At 36.4% G+C, this 26,184-nt stretch overlaps 2 protein-coding genes across 2 annotated transcripts in view; one reads left to right on the top strand and one right to left on the bottom strand.

The window, feature by feature from the left end:
• LOC136833424 (uncharacterized) overlaps positions 1-26,184 on the bottom strand; it is a 1,156,799-nt gene that overhangs the window by 405,401 nt on the left and 725,214 nt on the right.
• LOC136833422 (uncharacterized) lies at positions 948-24,713 on the top strand. The gene is made up of 6 exons (XM_067095566.1): positions 948-1,101; positions 4,828-4,927; positions 11,257-11,528; positions 17,313-17,452; positions 17,820-17,919; positions 18,206-24,713. The coding sequence occupies exons 1-6, from the start codon at positions 1,093-1,095 to the stop codon at positions 23,777-23,779; spliced, it is 6,195 nt and encodes a 2,064-aa protein (XP_066951667.1). The 5' UTR covers positions 948-1,092; the 3' UTR covers positions 23,780-24,713.

The following is a 26,184-nucleotide window of genomic DNA, read 5'->3' as shown; positions in this document are numbered from 1 at the left end:
CTACAGTACTTGCCTTAAACTTTTCATCATGACGCTGTTATACGCATGTTATACAGAATTATAGCAAAAAGAGTAAAAGACATGATATATGTACATACACAGACACACACACCTGTATATGTATATACTGTATATATTTATTATATATATCTATATCTATATATATATATAATCTATATGTATACATCTATATATATCTATGTATCTACACACACACATATAATATATATATATATATATATATATATATATATATATATATATAAATATATATATATATATATATATATATATATATATATATATATATATACATACTGTATATGTGTATGTATATATCATGCATTTTACTCTTTTTGCTATATATATTATATAATTATAAATATATATATATATATATATATATATATATATATATATATATATATATATATATATATATGAATATCAATGCAGACCTAGTTTGCAAAACAAAACAACAACGTGTTTCTCAAGTTTTGGTGAACAGAATGAAGACGAAAAAATGGACTCTCATACGCAATTTCGTATATAAATGCATAAATAATTAACATACACAGATAGATTCAGCAGTTTAAAATGTGTCGTTGACTTTTGACTTTTATCGTAAAATGACTTATTCTTGAAAATATATATAGATAATAAACTTCTTATCTTAGTTAATGATATATGTATTGAGCTATTTTATTTGGCTGACCAATTCTGTTATCATAAATTAATATAGGAAATCCCTACAAGAGAGACAAGAGATGTGCCCTCTGTCCATCGCCAGAGGTGAAAACGCCACTCGAACAAAACAAAAACAAGCGCCTCTGCTCCAACTCTTCCTGAAGGCGGGGAAACGAGGTTACGCAAACATTCTTAGGGTTACTGCCGAATCCCTTTGACCTAACCTCGCCCCCGGTTATATAAAAGTGGGCTGATAAGGGATAGGGCTTATTAGTACTCTGGAAGCTGTGCTTGAGCTCTGACGACCCGACTCTCGCTTGTACAAGGACGCGGCAGAACACCAAGGAGAGGGAACAAGTGGAAGAATAAATCAAGGGGAACTAAACCCTCCTGTTTTGCACCTCCATGGAGTCGGTAAGTACTGACGGTATTAGGTTCAGCTAACTGCAACTTACGCTATTTTAGAAAAGGCATTTTCCTAACATAAAAGTGTAAGGCAATGGTGTCGACATGATTTACGGATCAATCTGTGTTAAATAAAAAAAAAAAATATCAGTCAATATAAAATAAGGGTGACTACAGTGATTCTCTATATCTCAAGACATTTCATTTCAGTTTTCAAAATTAAAACTTCATTAATATGGCAGAAACATGACTTTTCATACACAATTATTCTCTGATAACGTCCAACAATTTCCTAACCGATGGAAAAATAATACTATTTTACTACTGTAAAAGCGACGCGTCATTTAATTAGATTCCTTTACACGCAGGAAACCAGGTTAATTTACCTACCTAACTTCGCTGAATTAATGGCCTTAATCCCGTATCCTGGCAACGGATGAAAGTAAAACTTTGAAATACAGATCTTAACATAAGAATAATATCCTTTCGAACAAGAAATGAAAATGAATTGACAGACACACACAAAGGAATAAACCAACAGAAACTGTATCAAACGAGCATGTATAGAGTTCATGAGGCCAAACGCCAAGTGGTGACTATCTGGAAGTGCGCGCGCGTGTGTGTGGGTGTGGGTGCGTGTGAGTGTTGTTTTGTTACTAGTTCACTTATGACTTATATACTTTCACTATTAAGCCACAACAACCAATTAATATAGAATTCACATTACCCTGGGAACAACTTACACGTAAAGGAAATCATATATGATACGTACATCTGCCTTGTCCAGGATTCGAAACTTTGCCATTTGGGTTTGATTCAGAGATGACAGAGACTTATCAATGGCCTAATGGATAAGTAATTACTGTGCAAGACTATCAAGATACATTAGATTTTTATGATCAGATGGTTCTAAAATAATAGTAATAATAATGATAAGAAACATAAATGAGCCAAAGTACATACAAATCAAAAGCAATGGGAATGAAAAAATATTACACAATAGTCAATATAAAGCTTTATACCTATAATAATGCACAGGATGACCCTTTCATGTCTAAAGACCGTTTTTAAATTGAATGTAATTAAACTGGCATTTTATTTCTGATCACTAGAATTCTCTAAAACTAACATTTTCCCGTTTCCTACCTGACTTTCCGTCTCAAATATATCACCTATAACACACCCGGTTGGCTCGGCCACAGCAACAACGGTTCTCGCTGAGATGCCTAAATAGTCAGATGAAATCATTAACTTGGAATGGCCAAAGATAATTACGCTACATACATCACTTTTTAAAACTGACTGCACCACACTTAAAGGAAGTGGGGATTTGTCTTACAGATTCAGGAATTCTTAACGTTAAAATTATTTTTCATTACTATTCTAACAACGAAATTGTGATAATTTAGTTATTTTATATCATTCTGGTTCTTCAACAATCACAACTTGGTCCCTTTACATACGGTAAATAAAAATAAAAAGTTTATTTTTCTGACACGGTAAACCTACCTCAATAAAGTTATGATGCCATTCTGTTAAGACTTCTTTATGTTATGGACTAACCGTTCAGGAAATCCGCTTACCTTTCGAAATCCGCTTTCCTGAAGTACAAAAGAAACCCAATTTTCAAGTAAAAGTGACTTAAATTTTATATAATTACTTTATAAATTTGCTAAAAAATGAATGAGAAGTATTTTCGCTGCGATCTAGCGATATTTGTAACCCGAATCATAAATTGTTTTCTTTCTCCATGACATGTTTTATACTTGAGTGTTTGCTGTTACAGGCATCCTGTCTGAGCCTACCTGCTTACGATATATTACCATCGTAAGTTCATACGGACAGTCAAACAGCCATTATTTCTCAAAGGTGACTACGAAATATATTTGGCATAAGCGCTGCAAATGGCAATTCCCTGGCGAACACTGCAGTTTGACAGTAAGATTAGTCAAACAGAAAACGATTATCTTCCACACGTAATTTCCGTCACTTTTGCCATCCCTTTTAAAATGTTCCTGATAGCATTATCATATCTATGTGAAGGATCAAAGACGATCTCTCGTTTCATGAACAGGAACATTACGTAAGGATGTTACATCGAAACTAGGTACTTGGTTATTATGTACAAATTACTTACGCAAATAAATTCATATACATTCTAACAGTAAAATCGCTGCTTTCCAAATGCTTGATTACTTTTACTGATAAGTTTGAGAGTTTGTAAAAAAAGTGCTTTCTACAAAAATTACAAAATTGTTGTTCATGGTACTAAAGATAGAAGTATAACCAAACCGCAACAAATCAATTTTATTCATGCTTTTAACATAATTAGATAATCTACATTTACTGATTTAGGCATGGAATTCCAATAGAATTCTTACCTACAATCCAAGATGAGTAACTTAAAAAAAAAATTTACACCAACATTTTTTGTTTCCCTAGCAACTCTCACGACATGGAAATAGAACGGTTTCAAAACATGCACAAAGTGAGACAAAAACAAATAAAAAATTTACTTTTTGTTGTAGCTGTGATTTCTAGGAGCAGAAAAGCAACGATTTAAATGCATCCCACCTGGAATTCAGACAGATTTAAAGTAATTTTCACATCCAAGGAGAACAGTATAAGTTACTTTTTATCTCACAATCTGTGAAAACTGGGGCACCTGAGCACTTTGGCTTAAAAGGAAGAACAGGGTATCTGATGGCCAAGCCAACCAAGTCTTAGATTTGTAATCACTGAGAGCCTGTGTATTATTTTAGGTGGGAAAATAAAGAATTCTTAACATTTGGAAGGTTTTCGTGATCAGATTTTGCTATTATGTTTACTCACTTGATAACCAATTAAAGACACCAAAGTCAAACAAGGAAGGTTCATCCTATCCAACGTTACTGATATAGAAAAATAACAGCCTCACACCTAACTTAAAAGTAACTTATTATTTTAGTCTCATTTTTTCATATTTTATCTATTTTTATCTGTTTTCGATCATGAAAATCCTATTTTGTTAGTAATGGAAAGCTTTGCCAGTAATAAATCTTCCTCTTGAGAATCATGTTTCCCTCCGATGGATTCTTAATAAAAATCATAATGAAGTCATTATAGTTCCTCACCGCCTGTCAAGATAATAAAGATTACACAAACATAATCAACTTACTTGATGGTACTCGTCGTTCCAGACAAAACTGAAACCGTAGTCAATATTAGCAAGTCCCTTACTATTTCCATCTTGGACAAAAATAAATACAGTTCGTGAACTCCAAGTGGCTAACTCAGGTATGAATGGAGTGAAAAAGTAACTTAAACCGTAGGGTATCAGTAGTTTTACATTTGGACAAATTTACGAACATACAATTTACGATGCAAACAAACGGCAGCAAATGAATGTTTAAAATAAAAAAAATATTATACCTAAAATGAAATTCAATTATTGCTCCTGGAATTTCAATGTATCTCTTCTCTTTTGTCAAGTGTCTATGAAATCATCTTGAATCTTGAAAACTAACACCGCTTATGCACAATTTTAAACTCTCCATTTTGAAAAATGATTTATTCACCATATTAAGTTTCCATTTGAGTCCCTTAATTTGCATTTCTTGGAATAATTATCACCCACGTTTGTCACAGACAAAGACAATAATTTAAAATCTAAGCAGAATAACAACGGAATCTGGCTTACAATTTTATATAAAAAATGTTATTAACGTTACTAATATATTTCTTCTATGTTTTCAGTTTCAGACTTTTGTGTTGACATTATCAATATGGACAGCGAGTGCTATACCGGCTAAATTAGACCTCCAATATCTGCCACCTCCCATTCCTGTTCCATCAGGTATATATAATTAATTCTATCATTTAGAAAGAGTATTATAATTTTCCTGTGGTACTTCGTAAAAAAGTCATACTAACACCATTCTTCCGAAAAAAGTTATGTGCCCGGCGTCCTTTAACGGCTCAACTAACCATCAGATCATCAAAACTTTAGTCTGTGAATTTCTTTAACACTTCCCACACAATTTTTCTTACTTAACACCCAACTAGATTACTACAACAGTGTTCCCATGATGACAGTTTATGCATGTGCATATATAGATGTGTCTTTATAATCCACTAAAATACTTCACAGAGCAGTGTCACTATTAATAAGACAAGGATCGAGCGTCAACAAGAAACCCTAAGAATTGAATTTAAATGTCACTGGGTGGTTACTAAGTTTGAAATGAACACATAATCACCATACAGGGAACATTAATGAAATCATTCAAGGCTATCATTTGGATGGCCCAATGCATCTGGAGCGGGAGAGAGTAAAAGAGGCAAAAGGAGAGAGAGACAGATCTAGCACACCTACTCCACTGCTGAATGTGGAGGTAATGAATACCATAACGAATCGGACCGCGCAAAACCTCCCCCGTACGAAATTAACTGTCTTTCCCTCAATGTCAAATCTCAGATACTATAACCTACATTTCCCAAGCATTCATAACATTTGGGAAGTGTGTCTACATGAAACATCAAACACTGACAAAACTGCAATGGGGAGGGGGGGGGGCTTAGCATTTCAAGAGGTTATAATTAATAAAATCAAGTTTAACAAAAGGCAGCAATCAACCTACTTTATTCTGAGATGTAATATACAATTTGAAGGGCGCTGACTTAGGTTGTTTCATTCCAAAAACATTGGTTAGAATGTTAAATGGTAACGGTTGATGGGTAAGTTTTATCATGTACTTCACATTTATACTGGCTGTCAGAGTTTCAACACATTACTCGTATTACTGTCGTTATCATCAGAGCACATTAGAAAATAAACAGTCCTAAGCGTGAACAGTGTTTAAATATTAGAAATTATCCATAATACTGTAAACCAGAAAGCATTTAAACGTAGACCCACTCTTTTCTCTTAATCCTCTGTTGACGCTTTTCAGAGCAAAAGATGGCATTAGTTTGATCAAACTATATATATATATATATATATATATATATATATATATATATATATATATATATATATATATATATATATATATATATATATATATATTATGTATATATATATTATATATTATAATTATAATATATATATATATATATATATATATATATATTATATATATATATATATATTAAGATGGAGTCTCAATGCAAAAACATCACTGACTAACAATGCATGGCTTTATCAAAGTTGATTCCACACACGAACATCTCTTCAACCCTTTCTGGGTCTTCTCTCACCCTCCCTCCTAACAATCTTTTCACCAACCTATCGTCATTCAATCCTTCCCCATGTCCACGAAAAAATCGCTGAAAATGCTCTGACCCACCATTTTATCTATGCTAACCTTCTATAGACCTCTACATAACTACACAAGCATTCCAACTCAGCAAGTCCAATTTTTGTTTTTTTACTCTCATTCATCATCCACATTTCACTTCCATTACGGAGCGTTGGCTCGACAATCCCTTCATTATATTGCAATCTTTGCTTCCTTAGGCAGGTCAATTTCCACATACCTTGCGACCTTCCTGGATTTACCTAGTCTGTGATTCACCTCTTCTCTCACCCACCGACATCCATTATGTATAGACCAAAAAAACCGGAGTAATCAACTGTTTCTATCCTTTTCCGCCACTCATAAACATTCACTGTCCTATCTTCGAGGTTTCCATTTAGCCTCCTTTTGCTCTTCTTTCAAGCATTTTCTAACGCTTTTGCCAGTTTATGCCATCTTCGTCACTGTAGCCAGTCAGTACTGTATCATCTGCAAACATCAACATTCTACACTCCATTCACGAACCATTTTGGTACCTAACATCCACCTACTTCTAATGACCTTTCTCTTACTTTTCGCTTCCCTCCATCCATAAAGATATAAAAGAGCCATGGAGACATAACACAACTTTGTCTCAGATCCTTTTTTACATCAAAACAATCACTCTCAGGTATATAATCTAACAAAAGCTTCGCTTCCATCAAAAGATTTTTAATCAGTCTCAATGATTTACTTTCTATGCCCTACATTCTCAACATTTACAGCGCTGCCTCTATAGATTTTATCACATGCATTTTCTAGGTCGATTTATTTTTCTTTTAGTTTCAAACTTCTCAAATAATTTCTGAATAACAAAGTCTTGACCCAAATACTCTCCTCTTGTCTGAACTTTTGCTCTTCTTCCCCTCTCAAGTCTTCTTGTTATCAGCTCTTCTTCTCCTCTCAAATCTTCTGTGTTCAGCTCTTCTTCCCCTCTCAAATCTTCTTGTTATCAGCTCTTCTTCTCTCAAATCTTCTGTTATCAGGTCTTCTTCCTCTCTCAAATCTTCTTGTTATCAGCTCTTCTCCTCCTCTCAAATCTTCTGTTATCAGCTTTCTTCCCCTCTCAAATCTTCAGTTATCAGTTCTTCTTCTCCTCTCAAATCTTCCGTTATCAGCTCTCCTTCGCCTCTCAAATCTTTCTTGTTATCAGCTCTTCTTCTCCCTCAAATCTTCTCTTATCAGCTCTTCTTCCCCTCCCAAATCTTCTTGTTATCAGCTCTTCTTCTCCCCTCAAATCTTCTCTTATCAGCTCTTCTTCCCCTCCCAAATCTTCTTGTTATCAACTCTTCTTCTCCTCTCAAATCCTCTTATCAGCTCTTCTTCTCCTCTCAAATCTTTTACTGTTATCAGCTCTTCTTCTCCTCTCAAATCCTCTGTTATCAGCTCTTCTTCCCCTCTAAAATCTTGTTATCAGTTCTTCTTCCCCTTTCAAATCTTCTGTTATCAGCCCTTCTTCTCCCCTCAAATCTTCTGTTATCAGCTCCTCTTCTATCAAATCTTCTGTTATCAGCTCTTCTTCTCCTCTCAAATCTTCTGTTATCAGCTCTTCTTCCCCTTTCAAATCTTATTGTTATCACCTCTTTTTCTCCTCTCAAATCTTCTGTTATCAGCTCTTCTTCTCCTCTCAAATCTTCTGTTATCAGCTCTTCTTCCCCTTTCAAATCTTCTGTTATCAGCTCTTCTTCCACTCTCAAATCTTGTTATCAGCTCCTCTTCTCCTCTCAAATCTTCTGTTATCAGCTCTTCTTCCCCTTTCAAATCTTCTGTTATCAGCTCTTCCCTTTCAAATCTTATTGTTATCACCTCTTTTTCTCCTCTCAAATCTTCTGTTATCAGCTCTTCTTCCTCTCAAATCTTCTGTTATCCTTCTTCCCCTCAAATCTTCTGTTATCAGTTCTTCTTCCCCTCTCAAATCGTCTGTTATCAGCTATTCCTCTCCTCTCAAATTTTCTGTTATCAGCTCTTCTTCCTTTATCAAATCTTTTGTTATCAGCTCTTCTTCCCCTCTAAAATCTTCTGTTATCAGCTCTTCTTCCCCTCTCAAATCCTCTGTTATCAGCTCTTCTTCCCCTATCAAATCTTCTTGTTGTCAGCTCTTCTTCTCCTCTCAAATCTTCTGTTATCAGCTCTTCTTCCCCTCTCAAATTTTCTGTTATCAGCTCTTTTTCCCCTCTCAAATCGTCTGTTATCAGCTCTTCTTCCCTTCTCAAATCTTCTGTTATCAATTATTCTTCTCCCCTCAAATCTTCTGTTATCAGCTCTTCTTCCCCTCTCAAATCTTCTGTTATCAGCTCTTCTTCCCTTCTCAAATCTTCTATTATCAATTATTCTTCTCCTCAAATCTTTTTGTTATCAGCTTCTTCCCTATCAAATTTTCTTGTCATCAGCTCTTCTTCTCCTCTCAAATCTTCTCTGTTATCAGCTCTTCTTCTCCTCTCAAATCTTCTGTTATCAGCTCTTCTTCCCCTATCAAATTTTCTTGTCATCAGCTCTTCTTCTCCTCTCAAATCTTCTGTTATCAGCTCTTCTTCTCCTCTCAAATCTTCTGTTATCAGCTCTTCTTCCCCTACCAAATCTTCTTGTTATCAGCTCTTCTTCCCCTACCAAATCTTCTTGTTATCAACTCTTCTTCTCCTCTCATATCTTATGTTATCAGCTCTTCTTCCCCTTTCAAATCTTCTATTATCAGCTCTTCTTCCTCTATCAAATCTTCACTCTTCTTCTCCTCTCATATCTTATGTTATTAGCTCTTCTTCCCCTTTCAAATCTTCTATTATCAGCTCTTCTTCCTCTATCAAATCTTCTTGTTATCAGCTCTTCTCCTCCTCTCAAATCTTCTGTTATCAGCTCTTCTTCTCCTCTCAAATTTTCTGTTATCAGCTCTTCTTCCCTACCAAATCTTCTTGTTATCAGCTCTTCTTCTCCTACTCAAATCTTCTTGTTATCAACTCTCTTCTTCTCCTCTCATATATTATGTTATCAGCTCCTTCTTCCCTTTCAAATCTTCTATTATCAGCTCTTTTTCTTCCTTATCAAATCTTCTGTTATCAGCCTTCCTCCTCCTCTCAAATCATCTGTTATCAGCTCTTTCTTCTCCCTCAAATCTTCTGTTATCAGGTCTTCTTTCCTCTATCAAATCTTCTGTATCAGCTCTTCTTCTCCCTCTCAAATCTTCTTGTTATCAGCTTTTTCTTCCCTTTCAAATCTTCTATTATCAGCTCTTCCTCTCTATCAATCTTCTTTTAGCAGCTTCCTTTCTCTTCTCCTCTCAAATCTTCTGTTATCAGCTCTTCTTCCCCTTTCAAATCTTCTATTATCAGCTCTTCTTCCTCTATCAAATCTTCTTGTTATCAGCTCTTCTTCTCCTCTCAAATCTTCTGTTATCAGCTCTTCTTCCCCTTTCAAATCTTCTATTATCAGCTCTTCTTCCTCTATCAAATCTTCTTGTTATCCGCTCTTTTCTCTCAAATCTTCTGTTATCAGCTCTTCTTTTTTCAAATCTTTCTATTATCAGCTCTTCTTCCCTATCAAATCTTCTTGTTATCAGCTCTTCTTCTCCTCTCAAATCTTCTGTTATCAGCTCTTCTTCCCCTATCAAATCTTCTGTTATCAGCTCTTCTTCCCCTCTCAAATCTTCTGTTATCAGCTCTTCTTCCCTTCAAATCTTCTATTATTCTTCTTCCTATCAAATCTTCTTGTTATCCGCTCTTTTCCTCTTCAAATCTTCTGTTATCAGCTCTTCTTCCCCTTTCAAATCTTCTATTATCTTTTCTTCCTATCAAATCTTCTTGTTATCAGCTCTTTTTCTCCTCTCAAATCTTCTGTTATCAGCTCTTTTTCCCCTCTCAAATCTTCTGTTATCAGCTCTTCTTCCCTTCTTAAATCTTCTGTTATCAGCTTTTCTTCCCCTCTCAAATCTTCTGTTATTAACTCTTCTTCCTCTATTAAATCTTCTTGTTATCTGCTCTTCTCCTTTCAAATCGTCTGTTATCAACTCTTCTTCCCCTCTCAAATGTTCTGTTATCAGCTCTTCTTCCCCTCTCAAATCTTTCAGTTATTAGCTTTTTTTCCCATCTCAAATCTTCTGTTGTGAGCTTTTCTTCCCTCTCAAATCTTCTGTTACCAACTCTCTTCCTCTATCAAATCTTGTTATCTGCTCTTCTTCTCCTTTCAAATCTTCTGTTATCAGCTCTTCTTCCCCTCTCAAATCTTCTGTTATCAGCCCTTCTTCCCGTCTTAAATCTTCTGTTTATCAATCTTACTCTCTATATAAAAAATCCCACTATACACCTTCCCTAGTATACTAAATAACATTGTGCCCTCTAATTCTTATAACTGCCACTAACATCTTTACCTTTCCACATAGGAACAATCACTCCTCTACCCATTCCTTGGGATATTTCCCTCATTCAGACATGCCTTAAAAACCGGTCAGCCACTCAGTCGCACTATCACAGCATCTCACTTGTATTTCCATCAACTTCTCGGGTATGATTAATTTATTGCTCCCTGTTTTACCAAAATAACAGCACCCGAAAAGTAACATCGCTATCTGGGGCAGTGACACAAAAAGAAAACACTCAAGAAGGACAAATTAATGATCCAACTTGATTTTTGTTTCAATGTGATATGTTGCACTTATTCCAAACCATCCACCTTACAGATGCATAAGACATCAAAATATGACATGTCAATATTCACGGTGTCAATCGCAATCGTGAGGTAAACAGCATTCTAGTTACTATTAACTTGTACAGTAACCAGTTAAGTTAGCTATATTTCTGGCAGAGAGAGAGAGAGAGAGAGAGAGAGAGAGAGAGAGAGAGAGCTAATAGATTCTCCTCAGTTCCAGGTCTTTATGAACCACCCACGCATAGCTCGCCCTCTCCACCGCCTGCCAATGTGTCCCCTCCAACAGTAACTACCGTCGTCAGCCAACCAGCCATTCCGCCAACGGCAGCTCCACCCACCTTCCCGAGCCCACCCTTCTCTCAGCAAATCATCCCGCCGAGGCCACCCCCGACAATCGAAGTCCAACCCTCTGCCCCGGGAGGAGAAGAATGCTGCGACGTGCCCTCTGGCCTAGAGCCAGCTAAGCCAACCATCGTGCTTTTACCGGTAGGTACTGTGTTTGTGAATTGATACTGATAGAATATACAATTTAGGCCGGAAGGCCAGGCGCTGGGACCTATGAGGTCATTCAGCTCTCAAAGAAAAATTGAGAGTAAGAGGTTTGAAAGGTGTAATAGGAGGAAAACCTCGCAGTTGCACTATGAATCAATTGTTAGGATAGGGTGGAAAGTAAGATGGATGACAGTATATGAATGGAGGTACAGTAAAAGGAATGGGGGTTGCACAGTAGACGATGCAAAGAACTCCTAGTAAAACCTACAGTGAACTGCGTGAGGGGTTGTGAATTGATGAAATGACCTCTGGCCGAATACCATTTTGAAGGGAGACGATGCGGAAGGCAATAAAAACTTGAGGAAGTCGAAAACTGAGAAGTCAGTGTCTTCTAAACGAGTATGGCCAAAGGATTCTATATACTGAGAGCAAACTTCTTTCAGATTTACTGATAATTATTTAGTTCGAAACATTAGAATCGTCTTTTTTTCTTACACAATACAGATCTCGAGTATCCTTTTCAAGTACTCATGATTCAATCCCCATTATATATGCAACAAAGAAGCAACACTTTACATGAAATACACTTCACCTCAATTTTGACCATCGTGGATTATTCTCCTTTTCATAATTTGATCACGTCAAGTGAAAAACAATATATAGAAATGCATACCATCATAATTAATAAGTAAATAAACAAGTTGCTCACACAATGAATATATACATATATATATGTTATATATATATATATATATATATATATATATATATATATATATATATATTATATATAGATATAGATACATATATGTATATAATATATATATATATATATATATATATATATATATATATATATATATATATATATATACATACATTTAGTATATATAATTTAGTGAAGCTGTTAAAACAACAGCAATATAGACATTTTTCATTTTTACACCTCCTTCACACGACGTGACCCAAGGTAGATGTTTACTTTCTGGTTCTCAGGAAATATTCTTGGGTGAGGCTGCTAGCCCCATGTTCTTACCCACCCTGACTATGATGTATCACGGCCAAATAAGTCCCAGGCGTCTAATTCACCTTTTAGGTCAACAGAAAAACAAGGGCTATATGTAAACCTAATCACTTTTTATTTTCCCACTATACACCTTCTCCAATAATTAGGGTGAGTGTATGGAGGGGGGAGGTGAATTTAGAAAATGTCAGGTTTCAAGTTCTCAGCACGGCTTTTAATTCACCGTTTATGGGCCATGCTGATTCCCAACCGGCTGCAGCCCACCAAACCGAATAACTACCAGGTATCCAATTCATTGAAACAATGGGTTTTTAACAGAGAATAGGCATTCATCCATCCGTCTTTGCCCATGATTCCAACCTAGTTCCTCCTGCTTCGTAGGAGAGAATGCTACCGATAACACACAAGGACTCATATATACAGGTGTATATATATATATATATATATATATATATATATATATATATATATGCATATATATATATGGTGTGAGTTTATGCAAATATTTTGGGAAATGAAAGAAAAAGTAATTTTTAGCAGAAATTGTTCTATAAACATTTGCGTTTTAAAGCTTCGTTTGTTGGTGAAGGGAATTTTAAAATAACCGTTATCAATGGCTCTGTCTCCATGCGATGGTGGTTAAAACCAGAGGTTCGGAGTAAAGCCTGGGTTGTTAGGAGTGCCAGAAGGAGGATGGAACGATCAGGCCGATGTGAATAAAGTACTCATTTGAAGAAAAAAAAAGTGCATGCATCATTGAATCCCTTTCCCTCCCTATCAGTTGTATTCATTAGACACAGATAAAACAAAAAGTAAGCTTAATTGAATCTCCCTTCACCAAAGGCAGGTTTGCTTATTCATTAGACACATATCAAAGATTTCAAATGTTTTTAAACATCTCTCCCTCTCCATCTAAAGTATTCATCAGACACCAGTCATCGACGTAGACCTAGTCATGACTCCTGATTCAACAACTCCATGACGAGGCGGCAGGACATAGCGTCCTAGAATTCAGTGATCAGAAATGAATGTTGCTCAGCAACATTTACACTACTTACTTGATACGTAAAGCCATACGTTACCGCTGTTAGCTAATCGTTGGAATTAGATAACTTGCAAGAAAAAGAATCATAATTAAAAGACTATCAATCCACTTGCCTCATTCACATCACCCCCCTCCCCCGACATCCCAGGCTACTCCGACTTCCCGCTGCCAACCTCCATCGCATGAAAGCAGCGATAATGATGATGGCTATTTAAAAATTCCCCTCACCGACAAACAACGAAGCCTTAAAATGCGTATGTTTATAGAACATTTTCTTGCTCGAAATTACTCTTCTTTCATTTCCAAATCATTTGCATAAACTCGTGTTACACCCCTGTGTGTGTATATATATGTGTATATATATATATATATATAATATATATATAATGTTATATATATATATAAATAGGGATATATATATATATATATATATATAATGTTACAGGGAATAGTAAAACCAGTGATTTACATGTAAACTCTGGGGGAAATGGAATTAGTACTATCTGGGGGAATCAAATGCTCTTAGGAACATTTGATCCTGAGGGGCTAATATTTTTTAAACATGGCGAAACAGTTTCATCTACACTGTTTCGCCATTCCTGCACATATATTTATATACATTATATATATATATGTACTAGTCTCTCTGGGTAGGAACAAGTGGTCGATGTTTAACTATGCTGGAGTTTGATCTTTCAATATTTCATAACTCTTTCTTTTATTAATGCTGGTTCTGGGGAACATTTATTTAGTCTTTAAACTGTATAACTTTTTCCACTCTTCACAGAAAGTAATGAGAGACATTTGATCCTGGGGGCTAGTAATAAACACTGCGAAATTCATTTGACCCATCTGCAGGAGCTAATATCAACACAGGGAAACAGTGTAGGTGTCCATCACTGTTTTCAACAGCTGATTTGAGTTAATTTAGGACTAGCACCTAGGGATCAAATGTTCCTGCCGAACTAGTCATTTCACTGTTATATTCGTTTTCGTTAACGCCTTTCTGTTTTTGCTGTCTCTGTCTTTATCAGTGATATATATATTGAAATAATTAGTTTATTGAATTATAGATATGTTTCTATATATATATATATATATATATATATATATATATATTATGTTATACACATACCCATTATTTATATAGTACAGTATTTTATATAGTTATGTATAGATATTCAGGTGTGTGTGTGTATAAACAGAGCTCTTTGTTATCGGTAGCACTATTCCTTCAATAGCGGAAAAACGTGAATGCTTTGTTGAACAAAAGCTGAACAAGTAAAACACGCGTACAAAAACTCCAACAGGATTCCAAACAAGTGCACCACATAGGTCCCCTTTCCCCTCGAGCTCTCCCCTCAGTCGAGAATCCCTTTCGCTGTATTTTCCCCCTCGCCACATCCGGAAGTTCGTAAGCACATTAGGGCACTTAAGAGGATCTCGAGACAAGGCTCGAGAACTTTCACTCTCTGTGGAAATATGAAGATGATATTCCCTCAACCATGTCTCTGCATAAAAACAATGATGCCTGAGATGATAATGAAACATGATGATGATTCCATTCAATTGTAATAAGACTGGAGGTTCCCGCCACAACTGTAGCAATACTTCCAAAACGAAACATAAGTAATTTTAACATTATGGCATTTATATCTGTGAATTACCGCCTCTATCTTCTCATAAAGTACTGTCTATACGGAAGCAAATGTAATAAAAACAATTTGACAATTTTACACATACATGCTGGCTTATAGACACATATAATAAAATGCATTTTAACAGTCCCAAGATCTAACTTTACTAAAGATTGTAAAAATATTTGGAATACAACTGCATCCCTTTAAAAAAAAATAGTTGAAGAATTTATACATATTTCATCGAAGTAAAAATTTTAAACATTTAGAAAAACTGACATTTTTTAACGGCATTCCCTGGTATAATTTTTTCATCTCTAGTCTTATCAAGAAAAAAGCTAACTTGGGACTTTCCACTAGTGCTACAAATTACTGACCCCTTGTTGGTCTACATATATTTAAAAACTTATTTCATAATACAACTAAAAACCAAAACAAGTCGTAAATCAGTTGCCAAATTTCAATTCAGTATAGGTTAAAAATGTAAGGACCCCTATTCCAAAGTTTATACATTCTTTTAACAATTTCTATGGGCATAAAAAAGTAACATTATGCTAAACATGACACAGAAACCCATATTAAATCTTTTTTCAATATTTCTCTACGACTATACATAATCATTGACGCAAATCGGGAAAATTATGAAATCGGTCAATACTTCGAAGCCAATGTAATCGTTCTTCAGGCTATATGAGATTCTAACATACGATTTTACATTCATCTACATTCTAATATGCCAAGTCAACCTGCGATACCATCACAGTTCATCATCATAACTAAACTTCTATGGAAAGACGCAGTTTGCTTATTTTCGATTAAATTTTAACGATAATGGTAGTCAAGTTCATGGCCATTTACTTTTAAGGAATCCAGGTAGAAAGAAAATACATGGCAGGAAGAGTAAGAGAACGTACGGGGAAGGAGAAAAATGAAAAGCAAGAAGCACGTTAAAAGAACTCCTACAAGTTGTCTATAAAGTGTCGGCAACATAACTTTAGTGACCTCTGAAACAACATACCAGGTTTCATCTTGGTGTTGCCTGCTACACAAAACTCTCGAGCATTTTGTGTCATAGACAGCCAACCGAATAATCTTCATGAAACCAAAAGGGGAAAAGAAAAAAAAAATCGAAGAGTATTTGAAAACGCTGGGGCCTTAACACTTCACGAGGGGATGCCCTTTTCGCCTGGTCAATACTGAAGGTTACCAGGCAATGGGCAAGGGGTCAAACAAATATTCTAGAGGTAATAGGTTAAGGGAAGAAAATGAGCTGAAATGACCTATTTGGGGACTATGTAATTGGACAAAATGAATGTTGCGGATGTTATGTAGAGGTATTCAAATCACCTCACCTGTTCAATGGCCAGATCAGTTAATGCAGGCAAGGTGGGGAGAAGGATGATCTAACATAAAACTGAAGGTACTGATTAACAAATTACCATGAAATCAATCGCTCCAAGAAGGGGAACAAACGAAGAGTGTAAGATTCAGTAAGAGTTTACATCTTAATAAAATAGGAATTTAAGCCACTGGTATAGTTGCTTACCATTTAACAAAAGATTTAAGTCTGACGTATAGAACACGTTTTTCTCTTCACAACTTTGTGGCTGATGGTCATCGACCACGAAATTCATAAAATAATGAAGTAATATCAAAGCACCCGACATATATAAAACATTAAAGCTATATTCTCTGCACTCGTTAATCCACAGTGATATCTTAAATTATTACATTATGCTACCTTTCATAAGCAGGAATTTGCTGCCAAACACATCCTTCTTCTTCTTCTTCTTCGTCTTTTAACGTGCCTTTTTCCCATTTGTATGGGGTAAGCACGAGGCCTTCTTTTGAATGACTTGGCCAAACGTAAAACGATTACGGATACAAAAAAATGTTAGTATAAAGAAAAACAGTATAATTTAATTCCACAAAAAACAATATTACTTTATCTGACACAAAAAACCTACAAAATGAAATGCTAAGTACATTATCTCATCATCAGCGCATCTCCTTTCCTTATTTCCTAAACTTACTTTTTTTTTTTAACACTATAAGGACTTTTTACTTCTCAGATGCCGTACCGCTTTAGATACAGCATCGGCAACGTGGGATCTTCCGTATTTACCACAAGAGAAGAAGAACAGCAAAAAAATGGTCCACTTATTGGACAGTACTCTTACAAGAGACCGGATGGAATTTACATGACTGTCGCGTAAGTACAATACAGTGTTATATATATACTATATCAGTTTAGAAAAAGTTTAAAGTGAAAAGAGAGAGAACTTATGGTATTAGTCGTGCTTTGCCTTCAGTATTAAAACTTGAAATACTACAGTACAAATATAGAAAATTCCAACAACACTTTTCTCTAGATAGGACTGCAAAATACATATTACTAAGTCACCAAAGTCATGCAAACCCAAGGAATTTGGTAAATTTCTTCCTTTTCAAAACTGTCTCGTTAAAATATTTTGTGTTGTAAATACCATGTAATTCATCTTACGTTAAAAATATAAAGTTAAGGCTTGCATATTTGCATTACGGGTATATCACGAAAAACATACATATATGCTTTCCAGATATACAGCTGATGAAAATGGGTATCGAGCGAAGATACTCGAGAGTAAAAACCCTCCACCAAATCTTCCGTCTGAATCAAGCGATGTCGACCATTTCAGGGTAAGCTTAGATGACAAAATAAGATAAAGTTAAGGTGTAATATCAATTGAGGGTTTAGGAATCGACATTCTCATTTTCACAGAACCCAAAAAGTATTTGAGTTAATTAGATTCCAGCTGCGCAATCCATTTTACAACAACATGCACATTCTCATTCTTAAAATTGTACTTTTTATCATAAAATTTAAAAATCCCTTAACACTTAAGTGATCAGTTGTCCCTCTCCCAGTAATGCATCAAAAGCAGAATATTTTGTCAGTAATGCAAAACATTTTTATTTCATACAGGTGCGTTTACCAGGAAAAGTAGTTAACGAGGTCTTCCTGGATAATTTCCCAGGTCAAGAAACTTTTACAAATGCTTTGTCAAGAGAGTTAGACAATGACCTAACGATATTCGAAAACGAAGACTCATTTATTTCAACATCCAAAAACCCTGAGTCGTTCCAGCAGCAAGAATTAAAACTTTCACTAGATAATCTGCCAAACAGTCCGGCACAGAATGAAGAAAACCCTCTGTTACTTAATGTGTTACCCAAGACTCAACTGCCTTTTAGTAATGCACAGCTTCCTTTTTCCTTAACAGAGAAGCAAAAAACACAACGTTCACCTACACAAGCCATTTCTGGTCTTCCTTCTGTGGAGTCTAATTCAGATTTGAATGATAACATATTCTTGGAATCTGAACTTAAGATTCCATCCAGTGACAGGAGATTCCCTTTCCCCTTGACAAATGAACAAAACACACAGAATTTGCCTCAGCATATAATTTCTCAGTCTAATTCTCAGCAACAGGTTCCTTCTGCTCTACATACTTTTACATCCACAAAATCACAATTCTCGACTGGCATTCTTCAAGAAAGTTCTCCTTTCCTAAAAAGAGATGCTCAAAAGAATGAACCTCTACTTGAACATGATATTCCTCAGTTCCAGTCCCAACAAAATAGTCCAACAAGTTCTAATTCTTTTAGGCTTTCAGAATCCCAAGTCTTGACCCCAGAGAACGATGAAGAGTTTTCTTTCCTCCAGATCAGTGGACAAGATATGCAAAATCTTCCTCAGCATATTCCAAATCAGTTAGGCTTTGATCAAGAACCACAATTAAATTTCAATACTTTTCAATTCTTGGAACACCAAGAGTTGAATAATGAAAACTCCCCCTCTACATTAACGAATGGGGAAGAGGCACAAATTCCATCCAAACTAAGTATTACACATACACACTTTAACCAAGAGCCTCAAACAGACTTAAATACTTTTGAGTATTCAAAACAACAGCTCTCAACTACACCAAGTGACGAACAATTTCTATTTTCCTTTAGTAATGACCAGGGAACACAAAATCTACCAAACACTGTTACCTCCGAGTTTCATTCTTCACAAGAACCTCGTGAGTTACAGTCCCAAAGCCTTGAAACCTCTAGTAATCAGCAGAGTGACAATGAATTTATATCTTCATTAGCAGACAGAGAGGAAATACAAAGCCCTCCAACAAACAAAATCCCACAGTTTCAATCTGAACGACTGCAGCCCAGCCTCCATAATGATAAAGTTTTAGAGACCCAAGTCTTCAATCCTTCAGCAGGCACACAAGAAACGCAAAGTACTTTCAGTTTATTGGAGTCCCAAGTATTTGCACCCTTTGAGGGCAAACAGATGCTTGTTCCCTCAGAATTACTGGATCCATCACCAACAATATCTGAAAAGTTTCATGTATCAAAATTAAATCATGCTCATTCATTAGAAACCACAGACTTGATTCACGCACAGGAACCACAATTTTTCTTATCTAATCAAAGTATAGACTCTTTAGTAGAAAGACAAAAGCCTGACTTTCAAGAGACAGTATTCATTACAGAAAATGGACCTATTCAACATCCAGATATTCTAACAACATCTGAAGCGAGTAATTCGGATGAATTTTTGGAGCCAGGTTCGCAAATTTTTGAGGGATTACAACAGCATAACATTCTAGTATCTAATTTTGAAATAAGTGAACCATCAGATGCTCACCTACAAAATGTAAAAAATCATCAAAGCCAGATAATTACTACTGATGACCATGACACCTTCACACAACCTGAAAAATATGCAACTGAAGATAATGTGAGTGGATTGGATATCCAGAGTCATTTACAAAGTACATTTCAGTCAAATCTCGCATCTTCACAAATTTTGGAACCACAAAGCTTATTTTTAACCTCAGATCAAGAGACACACAAATCTACTCCTGCCATGACTGAGAATATCTCAAAAAAATTTATTCAAACAACAAACATATCAACTGAACAAAGGGAATCTAATCGCCAACAGGAACTTGAGAACATAGATCAACTGAATTCCCAAGACATAAAACCACTACAGTTTACACAGTTTAGGGAAACAAATCAACTTCCATCTCAGCATAAACAGAGGACCCAATACACCAGTGCAATTACAGACTCTTCTTTGTTTACCGATAATGACCAGCTTCCTAACATAACAGACGATGATGAGCTTGATAAAGAGCCCAAAGAAATAAATTCACAATTACAATATCAAGAGTCTCAATCAGATGTGATTACAAATCAGCTCTTACAGCTACAGGTACTGAAGTCCTCATCAGACCCAGCAATACCTACATCAATACAATCAATAATATTTTCTGGAAAAACTGAACATCCTCTTTCAAATCTTAATATTAAATCACACATAAGTGATCCTACTATCAATGTCAACCACAATTCAGAAATTTTAAGACAATTTAATTCAGATAAAACTATAATAAAACAACTCAACTCTCAGTTTCTAACATCTAAGAATGAAGAAACACATCAATCACAACCCCAGAGACTTGAAGTGGCAGTGCCTCTCCCAGGTTACTTAACGCCTAATCCAGAACTTCTTCACAGTCCTCAAATCATTAGTACAATTACAAAACCCCAACCCCCTTCAATCAATCCATCAAATCCATCACATACTCTAGATTCATTCACAGCTGTGTTTGGGCAATCGCAACCTGCTAATCCATCAAATACTCCAGACACAAACCCATCATCCCAAACAACAGTCTCCCCCCTGTATCTCCCACCAAACATACCACAACCCTTTCCACAACCTCCATTATTACAACCAACACTACCCCAGCAAACTTCGCACCCCTCAGATTCCAATCTAAGTAAACCTGTACTGAGTACACAAGTACCTACAGTTTTACCACCAAATTCTTCAAATCTAACTCCAAATAAGCCTCCATTCTTACAACCACAGTTACCACAGTTAAGTCCACTGCCTCCATCTTCAACACAAAATCAACCACAGCAACAACCTCAGTCTCCAATTCCACAACTGAGTCAGCCTCCTGCAATACCACAGCCAGAATCACTAGCAATTTCACAATATCCAAACTTCAAACCAACTGAACAACAGCAAATTCCACAAGCACCGTCAAATTCACTTCCTAACTCACCAAAACCACCTGCATTTCCCACACCACAATTGCCTGAGCTAATTGCACAAAACCCTTCCTTAAAACCATATCCAATTTCTCAAGTGACTCCACAACAACCCTCTTTATCCAAACCAGACTCACCACAAATTTCACAACCACCTCCTTTTGTACAGCCAGACATATCAGTACTTCAGCCTTCAAAACCTAATTTACCACAACCTCAATCATCACAGCCAAATGAACCACAGCAACCTTCAGTTTCACAGATAATTCCGCAACCGCCACCTTTCTCCCAAACAAATTTACCCCAACAGCCACCTTTCTCCCAGCCAAATTTACCACAACAGCCTCCTTCCAACCAACCAAACTTGCCAGCTTTATTGCCAAAGCCTGAAATACCCCTAGGACAAAGTCCATCACAATTCTACCCAACTGGGCAACAACAGATTCCACAACAACCCCCAATTTCACAGATAACTCCACAACAACCTCCATTCCCTCAGCCAAACTTACCACAACAGTCTTCATTACCAAAGCCTGGAATTCCCCAGCTATTACCTACTGCACCAACCCTACCAAGTGAACCACAGCATATTCCACAACATCCTGCAGCTTCATGGATACCTCCACAACTGCCATCTTTCTCCCAAACAAACTTACCGCTACAACCTTCTTCCTCCACACCAAACGTACCACAACAACCATTATTACCAAAGCCTGAAATACCCCTACAACAGAATCCTTTAAATCCCTATCCAACTCAACCCCAACAGATTTCACAACCACCTTCAACATCCCAGACATCTCCACAACCCATATTACCACAGCCAGAAATACCCGAGTCACCTTTACTGCCACAACCTGAACCTGTTCAACTACCACCTACTTCACCATCCCTACCAAGTGAGCTACAGCAGATCCCACAAAAACCTCCAGTTTCACAGATATCTCCACAGCAGCCATCTTTCCCACAACAAACTTTACCACAGCAGCCATCTACCTCCCAGTCAAACTTTCCACAGCAGCCTCTATTACCCACTCCAGAAGCACCCCAAGTAATACCAAATCCTTCACCTTCCTACCCAACTAGACCACCACAGAATCCACAACAACCTCAAATTTCACAGATAACTCCACAACCCCCTCCTTCCCAGTCAAACTTCCCCCAACCTGAAACACCACACCAACCTTTACCACCACAACCACCTAATTTACCTCAGCAACAATTTCCCTCACAACCAGGTTTAACACAACCTGAAATCCCCCAACTAATTCCTAATCCTTCACCATTCCAACCAACCAAACCACCACAGATCCCACAAAAGCCTGCAATTTCTTATGTAACTCCACAAACGCCTATCCCTCAGCCAAACTTACCACAACCTTCATTACCACAACCTATAATACCACAACTACCTTCAAATACCTCATCATCCCTACCAACTGAACCACAAAAGATTCCACAGCAACCCCCAATTTCACAGATAACCCCTCAAAAGCCTCCTTCACCACAACAACCTTCTTTCTCTAAGCCAAGCTTACCACAAAATTCTTTATTGCCATTGCCTGAAGTACTTCCTCCTGCATCAAAGCCTTTGCCCTCCCAACCAAATGAACCACAGAAAATTCCCCAACAACAGCCTACTTTTCCCCTGAAACCACAAAATCCTTCCTTCCTGAAACCCAGCTTAATTCAGGAAACTACCGAACCAAATGCCCCACATCAACCTTTCTTCCCAGGCCAAATTTTACCACAAGAGGTTACACGGCCACCTCTATTCTCACAACAAAATCCTCTCCAACCTCCAATTTCACAACCAAACTTGAAACCTCCTGTGTTTCCTAACATTCAACTTCCCACACACCTGACTGTAAAGCCTTTGGGACCTGCCTCTAATCAGAATCTGCCAAATCAATTCCCAGCAGCACGCCCACCCTCTAATAATCAAAATTTATGGCCAAGTTCTGATAGCCCATTCCAAGACCTGTATCCAAGTAAAGATCAAAATTACCCAGACCAGGCACAGCAACAGCAGCTGGGTCAAAATCAACAGCAAACCCAAACTCAGAGTCAGCAACAAACATCGGTTCAGAATCAACAGCAAATTCAAACACAGACCCAAGTACAAAGTCAAAATCAACAGCAAACCCAAAGCCAAAGTCAACAGCAAAGTCAAAATCAAAATCAACAGCAAACCCAAAGTCAGCAACAAAGTCAAAATCAAAACCAACAACAAAATCAAAGCCAGAGCCAAGGCCAGAGCCAGAATCAAAATCAGCACCAAGGTCCAACACAAGGTCACGGTTTAGATCAGGGTCAAAATCCTAGTAAAGATCAAGGGGGAACAGCCGGTTACTCTTACGCAGGCCCTACAACCAATCGTTTTGGAATTCCATCCTCATTAACAGGCTCTTTCTGGTTCTCAAATTAATGAACAGTCTAATTTCTAGATTCTACCTCTTATTTTTCAAACACAAGGGCAGTTATTGATTTTTTTAACAAGTCAACACATATTTTTCTATTCCCTATAACACGGAGTACCAACTTTACTTGAAAGCATGCTAAGAATGGCAAATTTCTTAAAAATATAAAAAGAAAGCCATTGTATTCGGGTCGTTTCGGCCGTAAGTCATTTAGGCCGTAAGCACGTTTACGTACAAAATGGGCGCCGTGTTCAGTACCAGCCCCTTGGGGATGTACGTAAAACATGAAATAATAATGGTAAATACCATAAACATAACGGTAAATACCATAAACATAACGTCTTACATTGTTTTGCATGTTACGGCCTAAAGTGACTTACGGCCGAAACGACCAGGACCGAAGCCATTGACAGTGCTTCCCTCTGAATCTGGATATAATATTCCAAATATAACCTATTCAAAACACGTCGAAAATATATTTAAAAAAAAATAAAACTTTTTAAGATCTGTTAAAGTAAAATTTACGTGAGAAGGACGCAAATAATGATGAGAGTCGCCGATTGCTTTAAACGCACTTGAAACAAAACTTTACTTTTATAACATTAACACTGTTTATTAAGTTTAGGTAGTTATACGTTCGGGATAATGTTAGTATGTAAATTACGTGACTAAAAGCATCAAAGTTCAATTCACGGAATTCAGATTTATAGTAATTCCATTAACTCACTATGGATTAGTATGAATAGTCGCCAACGAACTTCAGCTTTACAGTCACGCAAGTTTCAGTCAAAATGCCTCAACATACCTCTTATACCAAGTGAGCATGTCTCACTCCTGACACATGTATGATTTAAAAAACAAAGAACCAATGTATACTTATGTTTGTTGTAAAATCTTGTTAAACATCGTCTGAAACGTTTCAATAAAGATATGATAAAATCATTGTTGTCTTTGTTAATCCCACTTGATTATCTGAGCATAATCTCTTCACAGATTATTAACTGGACTCTCCAAGCAGGGAAATATTTCCGTCAGTGCACCTCACATGATGCACTGTAGGCATTATCAAAGGGCGTTTGCAGCATCCCTTCGGCCTCTAGCTGCACCCACTTTTTAGCCTTTTACTTTACCTCCATTTCCCTTTCCTTACTTCAACCTTGCTGTCCCAACTCTCTGATTATTACTACATAAACCAAGTGTAGAGTTTTCTCAAAGTTCGACCTTTAGAACAATGTACGTCTTCCTTAATTTTCTGGATCTCTTCATCTTGCTTTCCAACTACTCCAACTCCCTCTTTTCCCCTCCCTAAATGCTGAATGGATGAAAGTACCCCAGTGCTTGGCTTTACTGCTGGAATTTCGTAAAAGTAATGATTCACTGACCGGGTTCTGAATGAGCGGTGTCAACTCAAACACAAATTTAACTACTGAATCTAAGGTTTGACCTGGACTCGGACAGACTGGTCTTGGACTCGGATGGAGTGGATTTGGAATTGGCCTTGGGCTTGGATGATGTGGACTCGACAACTACACTGATATAAGTATACTGTATACACACACACACACACACACACATATATATATATATATATATATATATATATATATATAGATATATATATATATATATTATATATAATATATAAATACATACATATATATATATATATATATATATATATATATATATATATATATATATATATATATTATACAGTATATATATATACATACATACATACATACATACATACATAATACAAACAAAGGCAGAAAAACTCTTGAACTTATTGTTTTAATTTCAATACGGATAAGTTACTCATTCTAAAAACAACGGAATCAAAGAAAGTAGAGATAATTTCATTTAATTACCATCCACGTTACAAGGTTTCTATGGAAGGCAAGACATTAATTCTTCCCTTTCCTTCAGTATAATTTCTTTTTCATTACTTCCCTGTTTTCCTCTCCTTTTCCTCTCTACTTGCTTCTCAACTAGCTTATCTACCCTCTCCTACACCTATAATACAAGTACATCTCAAATAATTACCTTGTTCCTTCTCACAGGTTACATCTGCAAGACGTTCCTGTCAACTGGTGACCCACTTTTTCTTAAATAACCACCTCAGTTTTTCTCCTCATACTCATTTGTCTGATTTATACATTTAATCCTATTTTGCACATTTACTTTATCAATGCATTATTTCCTACTTTTGCTTTAACCAATCCTCTTGTCATCATAGCATCCTTCAACTTGCTCTCCCACAAAAACCTTTCCTCACCAAGTTCTCTGACTAAAGTATCTTTATGAATGTTGCTTTCTAAATCATACTCCATATCAAGCATAGATTCAGATTCTCCAAGAGCCTTTCCTTTGTTTCACTCTCTTTTTCCATTCATAGACCATAACAAACTTA

The sequence above is a fragment of the Macrobrachium rosenbergii genome, chromosome 51 (genome assembly GCF_040412425.1).
Source record: "Macrobrachium rosenbergii isolate ZJJX-2024 chromosome 51, ASM4041242v1, whole genome shotgun sequence".
NCBI classification, from domain to species: Eukaryota; Metazoa; Arthropoda; class Malacostraca; order Decapoda; family Palaemonidae; genus Macrobrachium; species Macrobrachium rosenbergii.
This window is presented reverse-complemented; position numbering and strand designations above follow the sequence as displayed.

What these genes read in the sequence shown, in the direction of transcription:
- LOC136833422 (XM_067095566.1), top strand. An exon ending in CAACCATCGTGCTTTTACCG is followed by an intron (nt 11,529 to 17,312) that starts GTAGGTACTGTG and finishes TTTACTTCTCAG; the next exon opens with ATGCCGTACCGCTTTAGATA. An exon ending in GCGATGTCGACCATTTCAGG is followed by an intron (nt 17,920 to 18,205) that starts GTAAGCTTAGAT and finishes TATTTCATACAG; the next exon opens with GTGCGTTTACCAGGAAAAGT.